We start from the raw sequence: 17,900 nt of genomic DNA, 5'->3' as shown, positions 1-17,900 counted from the left end.
TTCGTTTGTTTGTTTGTTTGGCTGCACTGCATGGCATGTGGGATCTTAGTTCCCCAACCAGGGATTGAACCCGCATCCCCAGCATTGGAAACATGGAGTCTTAATTGCTGGACCACCAGGGAAGTCCCAAATGCATAGTTTTTGTATTCCTATTTCATCAACTTTGTTTTTTCCTCTGTGTTCATTGTCACATTTCTGAAACTGACAGCCCACAATTTCAGCTCTAATTCACAATTTTTTCCTTTTCTTTACTTGGATTTCTTTGAATTGCAAAAGCCAGACATTATTGTTGTAACAAAGGAAACAGTAGAACCACTTAGTTCTCCTATTAGTATTGACTCCTGCCACCATTCTGTTTTTTGATGAAGATATTTATTTTATTCCTTTTAAGCAAATCTGAAAAATTTCTTTGGAGTCCTTACATTACTTGACAAGGACAAATGATTGTCTTCTGCATCCTGAAGTGATCTCTTACCCCCAACCCCTCTGCCCTGATTTGCCTTCCAGCTTTGCGTCTGCCTCTCCTGCTACCCCTGATTAGACACCTTCCCAGCTATTCTTTTTTGTCTGTCCAGAAATAGTGGGTTTTGCCACATATTCATATCCTGGATGTTGCTAGATGTTCATCTTGGTCCTTTTATCTTCTTACTTATCGCTCTTCCCCTGAGTAATTTCTACCTGTGTCTGTGGTTACACACATATCCTTATCTCCAGGTGTAACTACTCTTGTGAGTTCCAGGTCATTATTTGTAACTTCCTACTGGACCTCAAAGTTAATATATCAAACCAGCTCTGCCATCAGCCTTCCTCAGCTCCACACCCAACCTTTCATGAGAAACAGCTGAAACATCTTCAATTCTGTCCTGGACGCTCGCCTGGATCATCTCATCAGTTACTCATTCTGTTGATTCTTGCTCAGAAAGGACACTTGCATCTGGCTATTTCTCCGCATCTCAACGGGTGTGGTCCTTGTTGGGTTCTAATCATTTCACCTTGAATCTGTTGTTGCAGGGACTACCCCAGACTCCTGAATTCCATCCTGTCCTCTGTAGTTCATCCTCTATAACAGTGGCTCTCAAACTTTGGTCTTAGGACCTCTTTACAATCTGAAGCATGTTTAAGGACACAGTGAGCTTTAGTTTATGTGGGAGTTATCTATTGATGTTGCCTTTTTATAAATTGAAACCGAAATTTAAAAAAATATTTATTAAATTACCTAAAATATACTCATTGCAGATTAACATGAATAACTTAGTTTTATGAAAATTAACTATATTTTCAAAAATAAAAAAAATAGTGAGAAAAGTGGCATTGTCTTACAATGTTCCTATCTGTTCAGTGGCTGGCAAAATGGAAGACAGCTGAATTCTCATATCTGCTTCTGGATTCCGTTTGTTGTGATATATTGTTTTGGTTGAAGTAGGTGAAGAAAATATGACCTCATGCTGACATATAATTGAAAAAGGGAAGAGTATTTCAATAGCCTTTCCGTAATTATGAATAGTCCTTTTTAATGCCATGCCAAAATTTGACAAGTGATAGTTCCTTAAAAGTTAGTTGTGATATAAAATCTGAAATCAGATCAGTGAACATTTTGATCTCTGCTGTATTAAAATTTTCTGGTCTTTCATTTTGAATGGCTTTTTTTTTTCTGCCCAAACATGAATTTATAACACGCATTGATCATTTGGAAAATATTGGTTTGCTGGGTTTTTCAGATCTTCCAAATGTTGACAGGTTTCATTATACAGTATCAAATAATCACATCCATTTACTATTGCTTTCGATCTCACTGGAAAGTCTGTTAGTATCAGGAAATTGTCAAGTTCATGGTGGTGAATATTAAGTTTTCTAAAATTCCAGTTGTTTGAAAACTCGTATTTTATTACTGGCAGCAAATACTCCCATTAGTTTTTCTTGAACTTATGGGCTTTCTTCTTTCACTTGTGAAGACTTTTTTGCCAAATATCCAAGTCTGAATCACCATAGGTTTTCCATGGTCTTCCATGAAAACAGTGTTGCATGAAAAGTCTCTTGTTCACTAGCAAGTCAAACAGTCATCCAAGTGCTGTTCTTTGGAACAATTGTCATAGTTTAGTTTTCTGTGCAGCAGAAGTGCTGTCTGGATACTTCCCATTTTTTTCATGCAGAATATTAAAATAATATGGATTTAAATTGCAAATTTAATGAATTTAATATTTTGTACTGCTTCTTTAAGAACATTACATGGGAACACCATCTTTAACATCTTTTATGTATTTATTTATTTATCTATTTAATCTTTTTTTTTTTTTTTTTTTTTTTTTGTGGTACACGGGCCTCTCACTGTTGTGGCCTCTCCCGTTGCAGAGCACAGGCTCCGGAAGCGCAGGCTCAGCGGCCATGGCTCATGGGCCCAGCCGCTCCGCGGCATGTGGGATCCTCCCGGACTGGGGCACGAACCCGTATCCCATGCATCGGCAGGCGGACTCTCAACCACTGTGCCATCAGGGAAAACCTGAATATCTTGTTTTTGAGTTTTGTTTGTAGTAGCAAGGAAAACACTCCCTTTTACTAGCTCGGTGCTATAAATTTCGAGGGAGCGGTAGGATTAGAGTGTTGATTTGGAAAAGAAGATACATGAATTTACGTTATGTGTATGTGTAAGAAATCAGGATATTCTACATATTTGTGAATCAAATCACATACTGAAAACTTCAACAGATTTGGATCAGCTTTTTTCTGACTAGGGGTCTTTTTTTTTTTTTTTTTTACTTTGTTTATTTTTATGTATTTATGTTTGACTGCATTGGGTCTTTGTTGCTCTGCGCGGGCTTTCTCTAGTTGCAGCGAGGGGGGTCTACTCTTTGTTGCGGTGAGCGGGCTTCTCACTGTGGTGGCTTCTCTTGTTGCGGAGCTCCGGCTCTAGGCACATGGGCTTCAGTAGTTGTGGCACGCAGGCTCAGTAGTTGTGGCTCACGGGCTTAGTTGCTCCACGGCACGTGGGATCTTCCCGGACCAGGGCTCGAACCCGTGTCCCCTGCATTGGCAGATGGATTCTTACCCACTGCACCACAAGGGAAGCCCTACGGGGTCTTCTTAATTGTAACCAGTTTCTGTTCCTTTGCCAATGACTCAAGATAGGGTACCGTGCACTGATTGATGTATAACACCAAGTATTAGGTGTGTTGTAAGCTCTTACTTAAATCACCTAATTTGATTCTGAAAACATGCCTTTTATGAAAAAGAGTGATTTTCCAGGATTATCAGCACGGTTTACAAGACAGCTAATTGAGGGGTTAGGTGTCCAGGACCACACCGCTAGTAAAGCAGAATTCAGACTCAGGGGGCATGGCTTTCAGAGCCAGGATGCTGTCACTAATGGTGCCTCTCATGTCAAGGGCTACATATTTCTTTTTTTTTAGATGAGAAGGGGATCTTGCCTTTAATATATGGTTTAGGAAGGCTCAGAATGATATGGTGACAATCTCAAAATCATCATAAACCATACAGAAAAAGTATATATAACAACGATGTACAGTGCAAAGAATCATCTCTAGGGTGCTTGCAGTGCCTCATGCCATGTAAACGCTATGTAAATAGTTGCCAGCACACTGCAGACTCAAGTTTGGCTTTTTGGAACTTTCTGGAAATTTTTTCTCCTCGCAGGTTTTCCACCTGAGGTTGGTTGAATCCTGGTTGCAGATATGGCTGGATGACTGTACTACAGTCAGTTCTCCCATCTTTGTTATAAATTTTCATGTCTTAACAGTGTCTCTTGATGAACTGAAGTGCTTATTCTTTTCTTTTGAAGTATAGTTGATTTACAATGTTGCATTACTTTCAGGGGTACACCAGAGTGATTCAGTTATACATGTACATGTATCCACTGTTAGATTCTTTTTCCATATAGATCATTACAGAGTACTGAGTAGAGTTCCCTTTGCTATACAGTAGGTCCTTGTTGGTTATCTGTTTTGTATACAGTAGTATATATCTGTTAATTCCAAACTCCTAATTTAAAGTGCTTATTTTTAATGAAGTCTGATTTATTAATTTTTATTAATGCTTTTGTGTTTTATTTAAGAAATCTTTCTCTGATGCAGGTCACGAAGTAGTCTGTTTTGCTTATTTTCCTAGAGGCTGTCACTGTTTCATGTTTCACATTTAGCTCTGTAGCCCACTTCAGCTCATTGTTTGTGTATGATGAGACAGGCACATCCAGTGGTGTCAGCACATTTATGCAAAAGGCTCTCCTTACTTTGCTAACTGGAAAGTGAACATTTACTGTAGGTCTGTTATCACTTCTCTTTTCTGTCCCTCTGGTCCAGGACTGCTCACCTTGTGCAGTGACACACCCCCCATCAAGGGAGTGAAAAGCCTCACATCTCCTGCTTGGTTCTCCTTCTGTGTCACCTTGGCCGTCCTGGGCTCATAGCATTTCCCTGTGAAGTTTAGAATCAGCATATCCATCTTCACACAAGTAGATACAAAAGCTTGGGATGGTCCCTAACATGATATGGACTCTATTTTGTTTCTAATTTTTAGATGAACGTGAAATAAAAAGGTAAACAGAGCAACGTATGTGGGAAAATAGGCAAAGCAAATGAACTGGGAATGGAGATATTTATCATCAAGTTGTGATAACCACCCTTTCCTAAATGTGGCTGGATCATGGGTATTTGAAACTGCATCAGATGCAAACCTTAGCACTGAACAGTGCTCTTTCAGGACTGGGAACTGGGGGCTTTTGGATTCCTGTCCGGCGGCAATCACTCCACGAGTCCAGGGTTGAACTCCAGGAGGGCAGGTGTTTTTGCATGTTGTTTTGTGCGCACTTTTCCGAGGCTGAGGAAGGTGCCTGGCTGCAGTTGGCTAACTCAATATGTGTTGAATGCTACCCGTGCAGAATATGAAGAATGGTAGTTCTATTTAAGTATGGGTTCTGTGAGGGAGAAATAGATTCAACTCTTGAAAAATTTACACTCACAGAACATTTTCCCCCAAAGGTGTTAACAAATATAGACAAGGATAGGCCGTAATTGATATTAGTCATGATTAGTGAATCATTTGGCAACAGTATTGGATACTGTATCATAACACCTTTAAAACGTAAGTTTCAAAATCAGTCACATTGATGTATTTTTGGTTACCTTTAAGGTTCGGAATTGTTTTAAAATGCAATTCAGTATATTTCATTTTTTATCTTCTGGGTGCTCTGTGATAGCTTAATTCTTGGCAGGTAAACAAGAGAATTTTTCTCTGAGTGTTTTTGATTGTTAGAGTGAAACTTTCAAGGAGGACAGGACATCTGTCTGACTGTTTTCCCACCAGGCATATGATCCTGCCTGTATTCCCCACCTTTCCCCTTTCAGAGAAGGCACTCCCCACCTCCATGCAGGACTAATTATGTCTCCCATGACTTAGATTTCATTGACTCTGGGGTTTTTTTTTGGGGGGGGGAGGGAATCTGAAATGGGAATTAATATTTCCAAGTTTTTCCACTCAACTGCATCTTTTATCACATACTCAGATTTTACAACACAGACTAATGTAAAGAAAAATTCCCACAAGTTTCTGAAACCCACACTTGTTTCTAGTCAGTTTTTCTCCTTTTCTGGAGTCAGTATAGTCCAACTCTTCTTTTGGGGGTGGTAACAAAGAGTAGCTTTATTTTATTAACTTTTGAAGTCCAAGTATTTAGGAACTACACCCAGTGATATTTTGTCCTGCTAGTATTCACTTTTTTATCTCTTCATGGGCCAGATTTTCCTTAGAAGAAAACCAGGACGTTAAACTTGGTTTTCAAATATTACCTAGGGAAATAGTTCAAATAATCAGCCATTTGGTTTAAAAAAAAACAAAAGCAAACTAGTAATGTGACTGATTTTTTTTCTATCTTAAATTGAGTAATAACTCAGTCACAATATTTTGTTATGTATAAATACAGTGTGGATTTTCTTTGGGGGCGAGTTGTCACTGGATATTGTTGTTGGTTTTTTTTTTAATTTAAAATATTTTCATTGTGGCGAGAACACTTAGCATGAGATCTACTCCTTTTCACAGATTTTGTGTCCAATACAGTGTGGTTGACTTTAGGTACAACGTTGTACAGTAGATTTCCAGAACATACTCATCTTACTTAAGTGAAATTTTACACCTGTTGATGACCAACTCCAGTTGCCTCCTCACTCTCACCAACCCCCATTTTTTCCTTTGTCTCTATGAGTGTGACTATTTTAGGTTCCTCATATAAGTGGAATCCTGCAGTATTTGTGCTTCTGAAACTGGCTTACCTCACTTAGCATCCTGTCCTCCAGGCCCATCTGTGTTGTTGCATATGGCAGGATTTCCTTTTTTAGGGCCGAGTAATATTCCATTGTGTGTATGCATGGACTGCTTTTAAAAATCCATTCATCTGTCAATAGACATTAGGTTGTTTCCACACAGTGTCTATTGTGCAGAGTGTGGCAGGGACCCTGGGCTGCAGATGTGGGAACGAGCTGGGATAGAGTTTTATTTTTTATTGTTTTAATAAATTTATTTATTTTTATGTATTTCTTATTGGCTGTGTTGGGTCTTTGTTGCTGCATGTGGGCTTTCTCTAGTTGCGGCGAGTGAGGGCTACTCTTTGTTGGGGTGTGTGGGCTTCTCACTGCGGTGGCTTCTCTTGTTGCAGAGCATGGGCTCTAGGTGCATGGGCTTCAGTAGTTGTGGCATGTGGGCTCAGTAGTTGTGGCTTTCAGGCTCTAGAGCACAGGCTCAGCAGTTGTGGTGCATGGGTTTAGTTGCTCCGCAGCATGTGGGATCTTCCTGGACCAGGGCTCGAACCCGTGTCCCTTGAATTGGCAGGCGGATTCTCAACCACTGCGCCACCAGGGAAGACCCCGGTGCTGGGGTTTAGAGCTCAACACTGTGCACTAAGGTGGCGGGAGGAGCCATGGCCAGTGCCCCTGGTTCCAGCCCCGGCTTGGATCTCTGTGGTCCCCACGGGACTGGTATCCACAGGCCCCATCACTGTCTGGACGCAGGTGAGCTAGAAGCCCATCCCTGGGGTGGCACCCCAGTGAGCTGGGATGCTGGTTCCACTCTTTCCCTGTTCTCTCTGGTTTGTGTTGTGGTGGGCGGTGCCTGGGGGATGGGGATTGTGGGGATACAGTGTCTCCCCTTTTCCTACTGGGGTCATTGAGACTGGTTGGGTGGAGAAGCCTGTCAGTTAGTTTCTGGATTTCTCACAGAGGGGATGGATCCGTGCCTTGCTGTTGAGATGATGTATCCACGGTGGGAGGAGAGTCCAGGATTTCCTGTTCCATGTCCTGAAGTCCCTCCAATCAAATTCTTCATTCCATCTCCCACCCTACATCTTATCATTCCATCCAGTGTGGCTTCTGTCTCTCCCTCAGCTGGAAAGCAGCTCTCCCTTTTGTTCAATCCTGTGAAGAGTCTTATTATTCCTCTCAGCAGCTTTGGTCTTGTGAACCAACTTATTAACCTCTCAGCAGCTTTCGTCCTGTGAACCAACCCTTCCATCAAATTTTTTTTTTTTCCTGGAGTTCTGTTGACACCACACTTGTGGGTTTTCTCTGTTGACAGAAAAAAATGCACAACCTAAAAGTTGAGAATTACGCTTTACTTGGCAGACAAAACTGAGGACTTAAGCCCAGGATGCAGCCTCTCAGAATAGCTTGGAGGGACTGTTCCAAAGAGGTAAGGGGAGAGCCAGGACACAGAGGAGTTTTTGCAACAAAGACCAAGTAATCGGAACATCAAAAGATTACCATTAATTAAGGAAAGCCAGACATCTCAAGTTAATGAATTTAGCACTTTTCTATGTATGGGAAGATGCAAGAGTCTGGGCTCCCTGAAACCCTTCCTTTGACGTGCACCTCAGCTGCCGCTGCCGGGGGCCAGCGTCCTGTGTTTTCTCATCCTGAGTCCCCTCAGGGGGCATCACGAGGGGCGGCTGTCATGTGATGGCTTGATGGCTGCAGCATCCTTTGTTTACTGATATGGAGGCAACGTTCTTTGCCCACACCTCCTTCTTCTTGGGCAGCTTATCCTTTGCCTTAATTGTCGGCTTATCTTCCTACATCTGCTCATTAAATGTTGGGGCTCCTGGTGTTTCAATTCCATGTCCTTTTGTCACTGTAAACTTTTTTTTTTCTAACTAGTGATTTGTCTAATTATTAAAATCATCCAAGGAGGTTTTAAGTCCTGATGCCTGGGTCTCATCCCGCACTAATTCAATCTGGAGGTGGGGCGTGCGACTTCGCATCTGTAGTTTGCAGAGCTCCTCCACAGGGCTCAGTGCACAATTGAAGCTGAGAATCACTGGACACATTCATCAGAACCTGCAGCTTTAAATACCACCTTTATGTCAGGATCATCCATATGTGTGTTTGACTCTTGAATACCTAACTAGCACATGCACTGTGCATGGCGTGTTGTGAATGCCAAGAGTTTTCTTAAATGAAACCTTATATGACTGAAGTAGAAGAGAAATACAGCATATTGTCGTTGCGTGACTGGTGAAGCTTTTGTTGTTCTTTAAGGGATCTTATTGTTTAATGTCCTAAGTTGAGTTTTCTCAGGGACAGACTCTGAGATGGAGATTGACCTGCAGAATGATATTGTTTTGGGAACAAGACCTCTTGGGGCTGAGAAAGGCAGATTCAAACACAGGAACGAGGAAGTTGCAACTGAGGCTTCAGTTGATGCCCCAGGAGCTTGAGGCTGGGATGTCCTTTAGAGTGGCCTCAGTTAGTAGAGAGGGACTTGGGGCTTGGTGTCCTCACAGAGAGTCTTCAGACATGGGTTGCCTTCAGCTGAAGGCTGTTTCCAAAGAGACTGAGCTCAGAGCCTTAAGCAGCCACATTTCTGGCAGCCTCAGTTGTGCTGGGAGATCTGGGGGGAAGCAGCACCCCAGGATCCATCACAGGGGGATCTGGTTTGTCACCTGCACGGATCTGAGAGTTCACCTCATTTAGACCTTCATTTAAAGGTGAGTACACGGAGGCTCAGAGAGGGTAAGTGATTTGCCAGTGTCACGTGGCAATCTCACAGTCTGTCTGGCACTAGAACAGTGTCCACTCTTAAGGTAAGAGTGTCTTCAGTGATACCCGTACTTAACTTTATTATGTGGCTGTGGAGCTTATCTTATTACCACGTCTCTTAGGCCAGAAGGGAAGTATTTTACACTTATGCCACATGTGGAAAACTGACGGAAGACAAGTCCTAAGTCCTGTTCCAGTTGTAATTTGTCTCAGAGTCAGAGGTATGATTGCAATACTATGGATTCTGATTTGCTGGGCTGCATGGAATACCATTTCTGTGTAGTATGGAAAATAATTGCCCAGTAAACATTTTGTTTGGGTTGAGGTTTAAGTTTAATTCCTTGTGCCATGAGGCTTGTATCAAAAGGACCACAGACTTTGATGAGTTTTGGAAATTGCTAGTGTCCAATATATAGCATCTCTAAATAGATGTTTCTACTTCATGAAAAATATATATATTTTTTCTATAAGCCATGAGTAATGTAATTGTGTAATTGAAGACAGACAAGTTTGTCAAATGTTTCCATGGGATTTAACAGTTCCTTAAGCCCAACTGGAGTGATAAATAAAACAGTTGTTGAGGAACACTGTTTGTAATTATAATTCTTGGACAATTATAACACAACAGACTTTGCTGCACATATACACATACACTCATAAACACATTCTTTTCAAATAATATAAAACTAATTAAAGTCAACTAGTCAGTCAACGGTATCACTCACTGTATTCATAAACCTTCCGTTCACAATTTGGGAAAACCGAATGGAAAATAAATACCGAAGCTGTTAAGAGAGGTGATAATAAATTATACTATAGTAAGGCGAATACAAAACAAATAAAAGTACTCTACAATAACCCCACAATTATCTGGATTCTTAAATAACTACTGACCTAATTTATTACCTGAATCTAGGAAGTGTTTTTCTGTCTTTGTATGTCTATCTGATTGTCTAATTAAAAATTCTTCCATGTAGATAAAAGTGGGAACTAACCTCTTAGTAAGGGGATATGTACAGACTTGTAGCAGTGGTTTTTCATAAGCCCCAGCCTTCACGTATGATCAAAATGTCAGTTTTACCTGACTGTATAGAGAGTTTACCTCCAGTTATGGCTGTGGATTTGGGAATAAGAAAGTGTGATTGCCTCTCTTGAATCTTTTAGCTTCTTTCTTGTTCTTTCTCTTAACTTTACTTTTTCAGAGAATTTTTAGGTTCACAGCACAATAGAGAGTATGGTACAGAGATTTCCCATGTACCCTCTGCCCCTACAATGGCCTAGTCTCCCTCATTATCAACATCCCCACCAGATGGTACATTTGTTACCATTGGTGAATCTACATCGTGATCACTCAAGGTCTGTAGTTTCCATGAGGATTCACTCTTGGTGGTGAGCATTCTGTGGATTTCGGCAAATGCACAATGACATGTATCCATCATTATTGTGTCATACTGAGTATTTTCACTGCCCTAAAAATCCTCTGTGCTTTGCCCACTCATCTCTCCTCCAAACTTCCAACCCCTGGGCAACTGCTGGTGTTTGTACTGTCTCTAGTTTTGCCTTTTCCAGAAAGTTATATAGTTGGAACTATACAGCCTTTTCAGATTGGCTTCTTAGAAATATGCATTTCAGTTTCCTCCTTTTATTTTCATGACATGACAGTTCATTTCTTTTTAGTACTGAATAACGTTCCACTGTCTGGATGTTCCCCAGTTTATTTATCCATTCACCTACTGAAGGACGTGTTGGTAGCTTCCAGTTTCGGCAGTTATGAATAAAGCTGCTGTAAGCCTTGTGTGCGGGTTTTTGTGTGGACATAAGTTTTCATCACCTTTGGGTATATACCAAGGAGTGCTATTACTGGATCATATAGTACGAGTATGTTTCATTTTATAAAAACCCACCAAAATGTCTTCCAAAGTGGCTGCACCATTTTGCATTCTCACCAGCAATGAATACGAGCGTCTGTTGCTCCACATCCTTTCAGCATTTGGTGTTGTCAGTGTTCTGGATTTTGGCCACTCTAATCGGTGTGTAGTGGTACCTCACTGTTGTTTTAATTTGTAGTTCCTTGGTGATACATGATGTGGAGCATCTTTTCATATGTTATTTGCTATCTTGCTCATCTTTGGTGAGGTGTTTATTATTATTATTATTTTTCTCCCCTCTTCTTTTTTGTTCCTCAAATGAAAATTTTAAAACAATTAGAATAGGGACTTCCCTGATGGCACAGTGGTTAAGAATCCACCTGTCAATGCAGGGGACATGGGTTTGATTCCTGGTCCAGAAAGATCCCACATGCCATGGAGCAACTAATCCCGTGCGCCACAACTACTGAGCCTGCGCTCTAGAGCCCGTGAGCCACAGCTACTGAGCCCACACACCTAGATCCCATGCTCCACAACAAGAGAAGCCACCACAATGAGAAGCCCGTGCACCACAGAGAAGAGTAGCCCCAGCTTGCCGCAACTAGAGAAAGCCCGCGCACAGCAACGAAGACCCAACACAGCAAAAAATAAATTAATTAATTTTAAAAAATTAGAACAGTTTTAAATTTATAGAAAAATTGTCAAAATAATATGGAGTTCCCAATATCCTGCATCTAGTTTCCCCTATTATTAACATCTTACATTAGTTTAGCACATTTTTTACAACTCAAGATTCAGCCATAAAAAGAAACAAAATTGAGTTGTTTGTAGTGAGGTGGATGGACCTAGTCTGTCATACAGAGTGAAGTAAGTCAGAAAGAGAAAAACAAATACCGTATGCTAACACATATATATGGAATCTAAAAAAAAAAAAAAAAAAAAAGGTTCTGAAGAACCTAGGGGCAGGACAGGAATAAAGATGCAGACGTAGAGAATGGACTTGAGGACATGGGGAGGGGGAAGGGTAAGCTGGGACGAAGTGAGAGAGTGGCATGGACATATATACACTACCAAACGTAAAATAGATAGCTAGTGGGAAGCAGCCACATAGCACAGGGAGATCAGCTTGGTGCTTTGTGACCACCTAGAGGGGTGGAATAGGGAGGGTTGGAGGGAGACGCAAGAGGGAGGGGATATGGGGACATTTGTATAAGTATAGCTGATGCACTTTATTATAAAGCAGAAACTAACACACCATTGTAAAACAATTATACTCCAATAAAGATGTTTAAAAAAAGAACCACCAGTGGTATATTGTTATTAACTATAGTCTATATTTAGATTGCTTAGTGTTTACCTAATGTCCTTTTTCTGCTCTAGGACCCCAGTCAGGATACAAATTGCATCTAGTCCTCACACCTCCTTAGGCTCCTTTTGGCTATGACAGTTTCTCAGACTTTGTTTTTTGTGGCCATGGAATCTTTGAGGAATCCTGGTCAGGTAGTGTGTAGAATGTCCCTCCACTGGGATTTGTCTGATGTTTTTGTCAGGACTAGATTGAAGTGATGTGTTTTGGGGAGGAAGAACACTCGTTTAGAAATGACAGTCCCATCACATTATATTAAAGGTACACAGAATCAACATGACTTATCACCTGGTTAAGAGGTTTAGGTTAATCACCTGGGTGAGGTCGCATTTGTCAGGTTTCTCCCCCTGAGAACTTCCTGTTTTTCCCCCTTTCCATCCCATGCTCTTTGGAAAGGTGTCGCTGTGCACAGCTCACACCAAGCTGGGGGGTGTGATGCTCCAGCAATTTGAGAGCAGAGGATCTATGCCAGTTATTTGGAATTCTGCATGGTAGATTTGTCTGTGCTCTACCATTTAGTTATTTACTCAATCAACCACTTTATTTACATCTTTATGGAGTCATGCATTTTTATTTTATACTTTGGATTATAAGCCAGTACAATTTTATTTCATTGCTCAAGTCATCCTAGATTTGGCCGTAGGGAGCTCTTTCAGTTTGCTCCTGTGTCTTTTTGACAAAGTCCCATCAGCTTTAAAAAAAAAAAAAAACTTTCCTTATCTCACTTTAGGTGAGGATAACAGCATTTGTTTCCACGAAGGAGGGTTTTTTAACCTGTGGGGCACATCCGGGAACCCTCAGCATTGCAAACTTTGCGGCCATTTTCTAAGGGAAGAACATACCTTTCATCATATTCTCAGCGTTGTCTGTAATGCTAAAAACGAGGTAAAGAATCACTGCCCTAGAGTAAAGAGGAGAAATAATACAACGTACACATCTTGCACGCCTTGCTCTTTCCTTCCTCCCCGGTGCTTGCTTTAGTTCACATCCAGCCGAAAGCTCTGCAGAGCCCTCCTTGAGATGACCTGGCTAGTGCCCTGCCACACTCAGGTCTGAGAAGACCTGTGACCTTGGTTGCTGAATTTATAACTGGAAAAACAAAACGGTCCTTTGACTCAGATTCCTGGGTTAAGGGAGGATGTGAAGCCAATATGCTCGCGCACACCAGCTTTGAAATGCAGCAGTGCTGTGTGGTCGCTAAAGGGTCATGGAAAATAAGTACATTCTGCAGTTAATGGAAAACTGAGCTTCCCTCTTTGGAAAGACATTTCTGGATTTTTCCTTTAGTGCTGGAAAACATTACATCATCCAGCTATACAGCCTGGTCCATTCTTTAGCATATTAGTCATGACATCAGTTCAAGTTTAGGTGAGTGAACAAAAGAGGGCAGGCTGTAAAAAGGCTTTTGATATAAAATACATTATTTTCTCTAGTCATTTGATGACTTTGCCTGAGTGGACTCAGTTATTGTCTTAAATTAACATCATATTTCCATGAAATCAATCCTGTTGTGTAATAATATCATAGTCGTTGATAGATTTATTGAAAGAAAACACAATGGCCTCATCAGATGGATAAAATATGGGACTGAGATTCAGAATGTGAAATCTCTAATAATGAAATAGACATTGAGCATGGAACCTAATTAAAATAATTTAACTCTTCTTATTCCTGGTTATTTTGTATAAATACTAGCCACTTTCCAAATTATAAGGTTATGTATAGTAAAGTGCAAACACAGGAAAATGTGCTATATGCAAATTGTTTCAGCTCTCTTGAAGAAAGCAATGTAGCTATCTAGGCTTTTCAAATATATTTTAATGTGTGGAGATGACTTTAATGTTATTTCAGGATTGACCAAGCTGAAAAAGAATGATTTCTATCTTTTTATTTAGGTAGGAAAAAATCCCTGAATTCATCCATGTGAATACAAATTATGTAAGATTTCACTTAAAATTTAAAATGTCTTTGAATTTCTAATATAAAGAAAGGTGAAGTGTTGATTAAAGACTCATATCAGGTTACCTGCAGCACAGACATGAAAATATGTATTGACACAAATGAGAATAAAGAAAAAGAGCTATAACATATTTGATATACTCCTTTGTTTTAATTTCAAGAGATTTTTGTCAACCAACACTGCACTTTTGCTGTTACTGGCAAATAAGTTTTTAAATTTAATTGTAGAGAGAAATCTAAGCATTTGGAGATGGCTAGAGGGAAGAGTGACCCTGGCAAGTTGTAGAAATGGCAACTTCAGATTTTCCAGGACTAGTGATTTTAAAAATTGGTAAGACTAATGTAATATCTATCTACCTATCTATCTTATCACCTAAAGCAATGCATGGATGGGTGGTAATAAGAAGATAAATAATATTTCACTTCCATTATGGCAGGCTGTTGAAATGACGACTAGGAATGGGGGTTACCAGGTTTCACTCTTGACTCTACCACTTTAGAAAATCTCTGAACCTTGCTGTGACCTGGTTTCCATATACCATGTACACTATGGCTCCATTTAATCACCTACTGCTGACTCTACCCATCTGGTTTTTCTCTTTCTCTGCTGAAAAACCATTCTCTGTGTGGTTCATGTCTCTCCTCTGTAACCAAGTGAGTCTTTGTGATGATGAGGTGCAATCATGTAATGGACATGGTGGTTGATTATCCAGTACCTGTTCTCTATCAGATTATTGATCTGAGACAATCATGATGGCTTCTTCCTCTTTGCTAACAGTTGGTTCAGGAATGGCTAATGCTGGAAAGCTTCTGAGGGAAATGAGTCCTTTTTCCTAAGAAGACATCTCAGGAGCAAATGCTCTTCATCTGGAAATGTTGAGTGAAGCTGCTACCACTATAGCTCCCACGGGCATCCTGAGGCTGAAACCAACCTAGAAGAGCAGGCACGTGGGAGATTGCCTGGGGCAACATGTATTCAATGCTGTACAAGTGTAGGGAATTACAAAACCATAGAAGCCACGATTCCCTCAGGAATCACTCGGTACATTCCATCTGGTTGGTAATATACACACAGATATGAAAAAAAAGCTACAAAATAATTGCCAAACAGTAAATTTATCAGTTTGTGTTTCTTACAGTAAGCCAGGATGATTGGGGCAGGATTTTAGAAGGGCAGTATTAAAGGATAGGTTGTCTTTGGATTCATACAATGCGGAGGAGTTATGATAGTCCATGAATGGGGGCTGACTGATTCTGTAGGAAGGATAAAATCTGGTAGTGAGTTAGGCTAGCCAATGAGTTTGGGTGACACAGCTTACAGATGTAGGGGAGGAAAGGTTTGCCGTTTTGTTTTTTTTTTTCCTCTCTCTATCCTCAATAGCTGGGTCTATGAAATAGTCCGACAGCAGTCATGCTAACAGGATAAAAGGCATACACATTTATTAATTTTGGGGACTTAAGACAAGTGACTTCCTTCTGGAGGATCTCTCTTCATGCAGATAAGAAGAATTTAGAGAAATCCTCTCCCTGCACCTGCTGTTTTTCAAGTGCCTTTAGCTCAAAATAACTTTTATGCTGAAGAAATATTATGGGGTGGCAAATTATGCCTCTCTTCACAGCTGGAGAAAAAATCAGGCTGGAGATGTCTCTACCACAAAAATTATTGTGGAACTTCCCTGGCGGCCACTGGTTAGGAGTCTACACTTCCACAGCAGAGGGCCCAGGTTCCATCCCTGGTTGGAGAATTAAGATCCTGCATGCCCTGTGGTGTGGCCAAAAAAGAAAAAAAAAATTTAATTGTCTGTGTTGTCTGGTTCATTCTATTGCTTAGAAGAAATGTACTTGTGAAGGATTTTATATCGAGACATAATAATAGCAGTCCTTGATTGATCCAATTCAAGTGTAGTTTGTAATCCATCAATTCCGTTTTCTTCCCTTGAATGAGAAAACTTGTAGATGGGTTTGGACATTAATTTACATCTTAATATCTAATTTTTCCACATAACCTCATTCTCTTGAGAATGAAATGGAAAATGAATGAATGGGAAAATCTCATTACTGGTCCCCAAATCCTGGAGAATGAAATGGAAAAATCTCATTACTGGTCCCCAAATCCTGCAGCTAGGATATGGGAGCCGATATGGTCGTGGGAAACAAATCTACTTAATCTCCTGCACCTTTGGGAGGTTTAACTAATTGGTTTTCATTTTTTTCTCCAATGTTTTGGATTCTTTCTGAGAGCTACTTGAAAATGTTGTCTGTATCAACTCATAGTAGTTTTAGATTTTTTCATACGCTTCTCAATATGTCATATTTCACCTGTAGTGGTTGTATCTTATCAGCACATTGTATGATAATTAACACAGAAAAGAATTACCTGATAGGTCAGAGCTGGGATTTTAAAACAAAGCCAAGCACATGACATTTTTTGCTTCCTATAATGTCATTTATGAAATTGACACTTTTACCATATCAGTACAGAATAGACAATGCTGGATGCAACAAATGTAGTTTTAATCTTCCCTGTGATTTTCATGGATATTATTTTTGGACTGGGAAAATGATTATATGATAAGACTTTACTGGTGGTAAATGAATCCAAACAAACAGTAAAGAACAACAGTTTCCATTGGCTTCCAAGGAAGTGTTTATGTGCTCCCAAACAACTACCAATTTAGTCAAGATTCATTGTTCAAAGTTGAATAAAATAGAAAAAATGGCAGTTTTTCTCTTTTTGATAGTTGACAGCAAATATGTACATATAAAAGAAAAAGGCAGCTGTATCTCAGAGCTCTATATTTTCCCTATTTAATTGGTCTGATATTTGAGGAACTGATTTTACCAATCCCTGATGTATTTTACTCCACGGAGAGCATTCCTTGTGTGTTTCTTGGACAATATCATTTTATGGGTCAGCATGATTGTTTTATGAATTCTTGGACCCTCTCTGGCCATATCATCCTGTTGTATTCACATACTCCTTTGCTTAGGTGGAAGGTTAATATTATATATATTATTCAAAAACTATTTTTTGCTCTTGTTTCCTTGTCTGCCATTCTTTTGTGCTTGTCTAGATTTTGATTGCATGTTGCTTCAGGACAAGTGAGAGGTCGACTTAATTTTATTTAAAGAAAGTAACATGAAGTATTTAAGGCAGTGTTTCATGCATTTGGTAAAATTAAATGCTAAAATACTTTTGTGGTTGTTTTTATTTTTTATGACAAATACTTTTTGCGATTCTGATAAGTCTACTACTTTTCACCTCTATTTGGAAAAGCCATGCTACAAATTTATCTCAAAAAGCGAAGTCTTTTCTCCAATGAACATCACACATTCCTGTTGCTTGCTATTCTAAATACTTACCAGGGCTTTGTTTTGCTTTTTCTCATATAGGCAGCAGTCAGCCGAGGACCTTGCCCGAGAACCGGCCAACTCCACTAGCAATATCTTGAATAGGCTATTGGTCAGTTATGATCCCAGGATAAGACCAAATTTCAAAGGTTGGTCCCCCTCCACCCCAATATCTCCATTCTTTGCAGTTTAAAAACTAATTTTAGCTGTATAAAATCATTTATTTGTTTTATTCAAAACAGTATATTTTAAATTGACATCTAACTGTCATGTAATGTGCTTAAGTCAGAGCAATTTAATGCCAAAAATGTTTAAAGCAAAGCA

The 17,900-nt window shown here is 40.0% G+C and overlaps 1 protein-coding gene across 2 annotated transcripts in view; it reads left to right on the top strand.

Moving 5' to 3' along the window:
• Positions 1-17,900, top strand: part of GLRB (glycine receptor beta) — a 75,596-nt gene that overhangs the window by 12,326 nt on the left and 45,370 nt on the right. For both annotated transcript variants that reach the window (XM_082608842.1, XM_082608843.1), the window contains exon 3: positions 17,619-17,725. In XM_082608842.1, coding sequence (XP_082464968.1) covers positions 17,619-17,725 — 107 coding nt within the window. The remainder of the gene's footprint in view (positions 1-17,618; positions 17,726-17,900) is intronic.

The sequence above is a fragment of the Mesoplodon mirus genome (assembly GCF_964341445.2).
Source record: "Mesoplodon mirus genome assembly, chromosome: 2".
Lineage (NCBI taxonomy): Eukaryota > Metazoa > Chordata > Mammalia > Artiodactyla > Ziphiidae > Mesoplodon > Mesoplodon mirus.
Note: the sequence above shows the minus strand (reverse complement) of the source record. Positions and strands in the feature narration are given on the sequence as shown.